Source organism: Xiphophorus hellerii, chromosome 18, assembly GCF_003331165.1.
Source record: "Xiphophorus hellerii strain 12219 chromosome 18, Xiphophorus_hellerii-4.1, whole genome shotgun sequence".
Classification (NCBI taxonomy): Eukaryota; Metazoa; Chordata; class Actinopteri; order Cyprinodontiformes; family Poeciliidae; genus Xiphophorus; species Xiphophorus hellerii.
Window position 1 is genome coordinate 8,282,098 of NC_045689.1, and position 8,516 is coordinate 8,290,613.

Sequence of the window (8,516 nt, forward strand, 5' to 3'; positions counted from 1 at the left end):
GCAGTTACAAGAATTATCCCTGTGGCTCAGTGTTAATCAAATTGGATGCCCTTAGGTTTTGGTGTCAATTTCAGCTAATCCCAGGAACACAACCTTTTCATAATTTGCTCTATTAGGTGGACAAAGGTGCCCTTGGTCAGTTCTGCAACCTGTGTACTGAGCCCAATGAAATCAGAACTCTCTTCATCACAAAAGCTTTGTAGATTCAAACCCAGAGAATAGAAGATTTTTAGTGCAAATAAGTTTTTATGTGTTTTTATATTTTTAGAAACAAATTTGATTGCCTTCTATGATATTTCTCCTGTATTGGTGTTATATTTTACACTCTGTGTGTATACGCAGGTGGAGCTGCCGCCTCCGGACCTTGGACCCACAGCATCCCTCAATCAGACCCTCACCCTCCTCAGGGAGGTGCTAACATCCCATGACTCGTCTGTAGTTCCTCTGGATGCTCGGCAGGCTGACTTTGCTCAGGTAAAAATGCAACTGCAAATCTCTAATTTAAGCGTTGAATTCAAATCTTTTAAAACATCACTTGTTTTTGTTTATCAATATGGGACCAGAAATGCAGGATATCTTTTATGCTGTGATTACCCAAAAAATTTTTTTTGGCATGAAATAGATTTGACTTTGTCAAAGCACTGACTGTTAATATTTGAAGCTCTCTTTTCATTAAAATCCTATCTATTATACGCTGTTCTTCATGTCTTGTCTTACTTTATCTGTTTTAGGTGCTTTCTTGCATTCTGGATCCCCTCCTACAGTTATGTACCGTCTCAGCCAGTAACCTTGGAACAGCTGACATGGCCACTTACATGGTCAACTCCCTGTATGTCATGAAGACTACATTAGCTCTGTTTGAGTTCACTGACAAGAGGCTTGAGATGCTCGAGTTCCAGGTATATCCCGATTATAAGCAATCATCTCTTAGTGAATAGGGCTGCACTATATATCCCAAATGTATCGTCATATCAAGAGAAGAAAATAGACTTCCATAATAACTGATATCATCAGTGCAGTATTTGCCGATATTGTATGTACTGTATGTATATTCAAAATTAGGTATAAAGCTAATGTTAGCTTAAATGCTATCACTATCATGTATCATGGTGTCTTACCGTATCTTACACGGTAAGACACCATGTCTTACCGTGAGATATAAGACATGGTGGCTAACAGTTAGCCACAATGCTAGCAGTTAATGTTAGCATGATGGTTAACATTAACTCAGTCCATTCAGTGAGTTAACTAGTTTTTATGTAAAAATTAGCTATAAAGCTATAATGTTAGGACAGTCTTCTTACCCTTTGGAGCTATCTACATTTTTTCATGCAATAACTACAAGCTTCAATTTATTTTAAGATTTTATGTGACAAAACCACCCAAAGTATCATATAATTGAGAAGCAGATGGAAGATTAAATTGAGTTTTAACTGTGAGTAATTTAATCTCAGTATTAAATTACTCATCTGTCCTGTGATGACCTTGGCTTTGGGAACAAATGGTATCATCAACACAGCAGACAGGTCAGCTCATGAAGTTGTGGAGAAGTTTAAAGTAGGTTTAGGTAATTAAAAAATTACAGAAGCTTTGAGGCTTTTGTTGTACATACGCAAATACTGCATGATAGAAGCATCCCTACTGTGATACATGGTAGGGTCAGGACTAAATTGTGTGAATTAAAAATTTTCTGTTTTATAATTATGTACCAGTTTGTGTCTTTCTGCTTGTTAAACCTCATAGAAATTTATAAAAGATTGTGGTTTTACATGACAAAATGTGGACAGATTCAGTGGGTATAAATACTTTTTCAAAACACTTTATATGACAATGTGTTGATCCATTTTATTTGTCAAATATGTCAAGATAACAATAATTGTTGTGGTAAATCATGCCAGTCTGAAGCAACAGTAGATAACCATGAAACACAGTTATCCAGCATAATGGCTCAGCTTAAAGTCACGTTGACTGTAGGCTTATTGTAAAAAAAAATAAATAAATAACTATTCCTATCCCTCTGATTACAACCCACAGCTGAAAACTTTTACTAAAAAGATTTAATTTGCCGTCTCATGAAAGCGAATGCGTCATGTATTGTTGCTCGTGCTTAAACGCGCCATCCATCCTTTTATTTTTAGCACGTCTTTTGTAATTGAGCACCACAAGAGCCTCCATACAAGTTTCAGTATCAATAGCACGGTAGTTCTCCATTAACCACAAGTGCCATTGATTCACAATGCATGGAATCAGTTTTCAAGCCTCTCTCTCCTTCTGTGTCGCATTTTTCAGATTGAGGCTCACCTTGATACGCTGATCAACGAGCAGGCGTCCTACGTGTTGACCAGAGCTGGACTAAGTTATATTTACAGCTGCGTGCAGCAGCACACTGCTGAACAGGTCTGAAACACTCACATTTTACATCCATAATGGTTCTCTTGTTTTTGTGGGTGTTTTTTTTAAATGGTATATGTCCCCTGAAGTATGGTTTGTGCTCTCTCTTTGGGCTTCAGAAGTGTTTATAGGCTTTCCTATTGCTATGGTTACCACCTGACCTGCGTCTTTGTTGGAGCATAATGGGGTTTTTATCAGATTTACAGATGAGAAAAGGAGAGAGGAAAGACAGATTGTGTCATGTTCTATTAAAATATACTGGCCTCTCCAGAAGTGTCTTGTGCAGATAAGAGCCCTGTCCTGGAGCCTTCCTCTTCTCGTTTTAGCATTTTCTATTGGGCTGAGTGAAACTCATAGTTGTGGTTTAGCTTGCGAGTCCTGCCCTTGGGTCATGTAAGGACACACCACGCCCCACTGATGCTACTGCTCGACACAGAACGGTTACAAACCATCATTTTCCTGCAGACCTCAACCCTACCTGGGTGGCCTTCTCACTTCTTCCTTATTGTTGTGTACTTTAAATGTCTTGCTCCTTAGTCTGCTGGACTACATCTCAGGTATTAGTCACAAGCAAGAATCCATCCTAACAGTTGTTAATATTATTAAAGCATTATGTTTATTCCTTATTGTTACCCTTCATGTAACATTTTCTTTTCTATCATACATAAATTAAAAATCGGAAATAAAGCTGTGGTGTGTTCCATTAAAAAATCCTGCAGCCTTCAGCGGAGGCTTTATGATTGTTTAAATGTCCGTAATTTTCCCGTCATTTTGAACCTTGCACTTTCTTTTATTTGCTGGATTTAATGTGGGCAATTTAGGCATTTAAGCTTGCCTAATGTAGCCGTTTTAGACTTACAGTGAAAGCTAATTGCCTTAAAAGTACCCGTTGCTGTGTACATACAGGCAGTATGTATTTGCTTTGTCTTCTTTGCATTTGTATTCAGGTGAAGGCTTCCCTTGTTCTCACATCCAAACTCACAGGTTCAGACACATAATATTTAGTCTTACTTTTATTTACATGTAGTTTCAGTTATTCTTATAAAAAATACATCTTTGCAAACATAAATAAATGTAGTTAGTTATTGAAGTTCTAGTGATTGAGTACTGTTACTGTTAAAGTGAAATCTAATATTTGCTTCTATTTTCCCAGGGTCCTCTGTCTCTCCTCCCCAGTATGGACGTCTCTTCGGTGAAAACGGCAATGGTGGGTTGGCCTATATGTACAATTAAAGCAAATTTATCTTCATACATTGCAAAACTGAACTCTTAGAAAACTTGTCCTCATTTTGTCTTGTTATAGTCTCTCGCCTGAACATATTTAATTAAGATGTTATGTGATGAACTAACCTGGTAACAACCTGCCCCTTCATACATAGGGTCTGGACACTCTACAGTACTATTGAGAAATGACGATTGTTTCTTGGAGACGTAGACTTTATTGAAGTTTTAAATTCTACTGGATTGCTAACGTTTTGCCATGACATATGAAATGTGGCAGTTCAAATATATGAAGCTTATGGGAATTGTGTGCACTGTAAATAATCATCGTCACTGCAAAGAGAGAAGTTCACTCTGATACTACTAACTAAAAATGCAGAGCAACTGTCTTCAAAAATCACCAAATTAGTATGTAGGCTCCACCAGTCTGGTGTGTAGTTGTCCACAGATTGTCTTCCATGTGTTGTATGAATGCTTCAGAACTTTGTTAAAAAAACAAAAATAAAAAAATAAAATCAAAGGGGAACAACCTAATTAAAATACATTGCCATTTGTGATTTCATTGGGTGTAAATACACTTGTAAGGCACTCTATACCTATAAGGTTTCTTTCATTTCCGTACAGGTCCAGTTTGATCGGTACCTATCATCACCGGACACTCTTGTGATGCCGCAGCTCAACTTCCTTCTGAGCGCAGCCATCAAGTGAGTCTGAAAGAACACACAAGATGAGCTCAAATTTTTACCGCATTACGTGAAATAAAAAGGAGATTTTAAAAATAGAACAGGAGCTTTTACCTAATGATGGTCAACATTTGTTTTTCAGATGTAACAGAATCATTTCAGCCTACTGAGCAAAACACTCGACTAAATGCACGAGGAGTTCGGACGCTAAATTGCTAAATCCACCAACACACTGAGCAAATATTCAGCTGGACTGCTTCTATTTGTCTCACTGATCAGAAAACGCCCATGCTTTTAGCTCAATCCAGCTGCTGCGTTTCAGGGTTCTTTTTGCGAGTTGTGCTTACGGGGAAAGCGCAGCAGGCTTGAGAAGCACTCTGTACCTCAGGTTAATGTTCTCTATTAATGGACACAGCAGAACTGATGTGCAGGACGCCATTAATTAGCTTCTGCTCCATTTCTCACTCATACTCGTAGCCTGAAATCATTCGTCATCCCTGCCAAGCTCTCATGCTTCTCTGCTCACATAAATACACAAAAACACCCTGAAAAACGCTATAAATGGGGAAGTAATCATTTTTTTTTGGGCTTCCTTTCATTTGACATTTTATGATGTTACACTTGGTGTGGTAGAAGGTGTTATAAACTCCACTGTGGTACCAGGCTCTCTGCGGGCCAATTAAAAATATGGATCCTCAAGAGCCTGAGAGGGATACAACCGTGTGCTCCAGTCCTCTCACTAGGCTCCTATGCATTTATGCAAAACTTATTTATTTATTTTTTGTTTTACTTTTCCTGAAATCTTAATTAGAGTACTTACCTAAAATATAATAAATGCAAAAAGAAAGAAAAGCAAATAGTGATAATATGGAAGTAATCAAATAAAATTTTTGTTCTATACATTTTTATTATTAATTTTACAAAACATGTGGAAATGACATCATAGTTTAGCCTAATTCACATCTTCACACATTATGTTCTATCAAACCAATTGTCCTAAAATGTCTTTCTGCTGTGTTGAAAATGAAAAAAAGCTTAAAAATTCTCTAAATCAGCATATATATATTTCAAACCTAAATGACATTATCAGTCAATCCAGGTGGGTAATATAACCGATAGTAATAATAAATATTTAGATGCTTTTGTTTGAGCCAGTCAGCTGTGAATGTGATCTTTATCTATAGATGGCAGTGTGTACCAAACACTGTCAAGATTTGTATCAGTCCTGCCGGGATATGCACACGGAATAAAATTCTGACTCACTCTGACTGACAGTCCATTGGAAATGTATTTATCAGATGATTCTCATAATTTGTATACACAAAATATTAAACTAAACTTAAATTAAAATTCTTCATATAAATCAGGCCCCAGGCCCAATTTAGTGCAATTACACCTGCAATTCTTTTTGGTTTTGTCTCCAACAACCTTACACATCTAAAGACCAGATGTCTTTTCCCATTCTTCTATGTAAAGCTATTGCTAAAGTTCAGTCAGATTAGATGGAGAGTGTCTATGAACACCAGTTGTCCAGTCGCAGATTTTAAATTAGATTTGGGTCTGGACATTGTCTTTTGCCTCTAACAAATTCCTTTATTTAGTTACATTCATTTTCTGTTTACTTTCCCTGCTCTTGCTAAAGAAAAGCATTCCCACAGCACAACTCTGCCAACAGCATGAATCCAGCTGGGGATGCTGTGTTTGGACTGATGTGTTGGTTTTCCACCATACCTAATGTTATCCATGTAGATGAAGTAGTTAAATTTTAGTTCCCCCTGACCAGAGCAACTTCCTACCACATGATTAGTGGGAAACTTTAACAGGAACTTCCTTTTGCTTTCAACAAAGCCTTTTTTTCTTACCAAAACGAATTACAGATTTACAGAGTGCATGACTAATAGATGCCTTCTTAACTGGGGATGTGCAGTATATTGCGATTAACATTGGCTGACGTTGGAAAATTTACATATTCTTATTGGTCATGACCAATAATATTTCCATCTTGTTGCCGTTTGTGTGTTTTTTTTTGGTATTTATTTGGGTTTGTGGCCATTGTAGTGATGCAGCCGGACTGTGGGGGGTATAACTGAAGTAAGGAGCCATTGTCAGTGGTTTGGTCTTTTTTTTAGGGTGTCAAAAGGGCAGGAAAATAAGTCTAACATTGGTGACCGAGGGTGTCTGTATGTCCTTAAAAAGTTTTAAATATATGTATTTAAAATGAAGGCATTTAGGTCTTAAACTAATTTAGAAAATGTAAGTTGGCCTTAAATGCATTAATCACAGGTCTTAAATGACCCATGACCTGCGACTACTAATGACTTACACATAAGGAGTCACTAATCTGTGGCAGTAGTCCTGCCGATTTTGTGGTGGTAGGACTATTTAATCTTGTACTTTCCACTCAGTTATTTTTTCTTGCAGGTCTTTGCTCGCAACTCAAACCTTCGTCTAACAGAAGACTTTTTCAATACGTTCTATGACTCGAGGTTGTTGAAACTACTAGTATTTAGCTGCTAGCTTGATTTTTTGCGTCTACTATGGGCAAGTGCAAATTTATCGCTTATTGACTGAACAATGTTCGTGTTCACCACTGGCTCACTGCTGTTGCCAACCCAAGCACTGCTACGTACATTCTGCGCACAAAAGCTTGGCACTGCGGGGGTTAAGACTGTAGAGATACATATGCAGTGAGTAGCACACGGCTGCTACCAAGAGCTACAAGCAGGTCCCGGAAATGTAACAGTTTTGCTCCCCTGAAAATGATCACTGCCACTGCTACTGCTCACACTGATCTAAGAGCAGCATTTGGTGCGACACAAACTCTGAAGTCGGAGTTAGTGGATTTTAAACTTGGTGGTAATGCATCAGTCATAGCTACTGAGGTATTTTAATGTAACAAAGTTACAATGGGGGAAAATACAGCAGAGAAGGATGAAAAAAAGAAAAGGAATAGAGAATAGAACCAAAGAGAGAATAGAGCGCCACAGATGCAGCTATAAGGAACAACATTAAAAGGAGCAATCTTTAAAATGTATTAAATTTGAGTTGGTGAAACCTGTAGGATAACCGCAACAGTAATATCGGATATCAATATTGGCCCAAATGTAAATATCGGTTCATCCCTACTATTTACAGATTCTAACCTCAGCACCTTCTTATGAATGCAAGTCCCACTTTTCAGGTTTTTAATTGTGACATAAATTTAGAAAATCACGTGTAATTTCCTCTTCACGATTAATTACATTATATCAAATTTAGAATCTTTCCACTGAGCTATGAATTGTTCATTAAGCGCAGCCTCTCAAGTGTTTTGTCTGTTTTTGCAGGGAGCAGATTTTCCGTCAGTCCACAGAGCTGGTGTGCAGAGCCTATGGAGAGGTTCACACAGCTCTGACCAGCCCGGCTAACGCCTACAAGGACCCGGAGAACCTGGTACCCAGATCACCTCAACAGGTCCAGACCTTGTTGTCTTGAGAAACCTTTATTTGCCTCGTCTGCTTCAAAGACTGCACACAAAAGAGGCATGCCATCTGTGTAGCGTAATGACCTAAATGTGAATAACAGAAACGGGATGGGTGCAGCTCCTGCGAAATCAATGACGTCAGAGAGATGTGCCTGTATATAAAGCTTTGTGTGTTTGGAATTAAAACTTCACATGCGAGTCATGTAACCATTTGTTCTGTGACTCCTTTGTCTTTTTATATCCTTTACACATTTTTGTATTTTATAATTGCAGAAAACAACAAGAGCTTTTTATATATTTGGAAAGCTGAGCTCTACTTAAAACAAATGAAAACACTCAAGTGTAAGACTTTTATTGTTTTCCACACATAGAAGCGGTCAGGAAGAATTTAACAACAACGCCAAGAAGAACTTCTGAGGCTTAACTGCAAACATAAAGTTGACTTTAACATAAACATGTTTGAGATGTATGATGAAATTCAAACTCTCCTAACCTAACTATCTGGGGTGGGCTTTAGATAAAAGTCCTAAACCAATAAAGATAAACTTAGTGTTTCTGACCTTTTATACACACTAATGTGACATTGAAACATAAATGGTTTAATTCACTTCCAATTTTTGAAGATAATAAGGAGCTTGTTTCCCTTTGATATTGAGAGATTTTCTGACTTTGTGAAATAAAACATGTATGAAGTCTAAATGCGACGTGTAGTGCTTTACAAAACTATTCACGCCCCTTCAACATTTTCATAACAGTAA

The 8,516-nt window shown here is 37.6% G+C and overlaps 1 protein-coding gene across 1 annotated transcript in view; it reads left to right on the forward strand.

Annotated features, from left to right (window-relative positions):
* Positions 1–8,207, forward strand: part of cog6 (component of oligomeric golgi complex 6) — a 28,108-nt gene extending 19,901 nt beyond the window's left edge. Inside the window, 6 exon segments of the mRNA XM_032545869.1 lie at positions 343–474; positions 732–899; positions 2,290–2,397; positions 3,545–3,598; positions 4,237–4,316; positions 7,622–8,207. Of these exon segments, the coding sequence (XP_032401760.1) occupies positions 343–474; positions 732–899; positions 2,290–2,397; positions 3,545–3,598; positions 4,237–4,316; positions 7,622–7,769 (690 nt within the window). The 3' untranslated portion in view covers positions 7,770–8,207.
* The last annotated feature ends 309 nt before the right edge of the window (positions 8,208–8,516 follow it).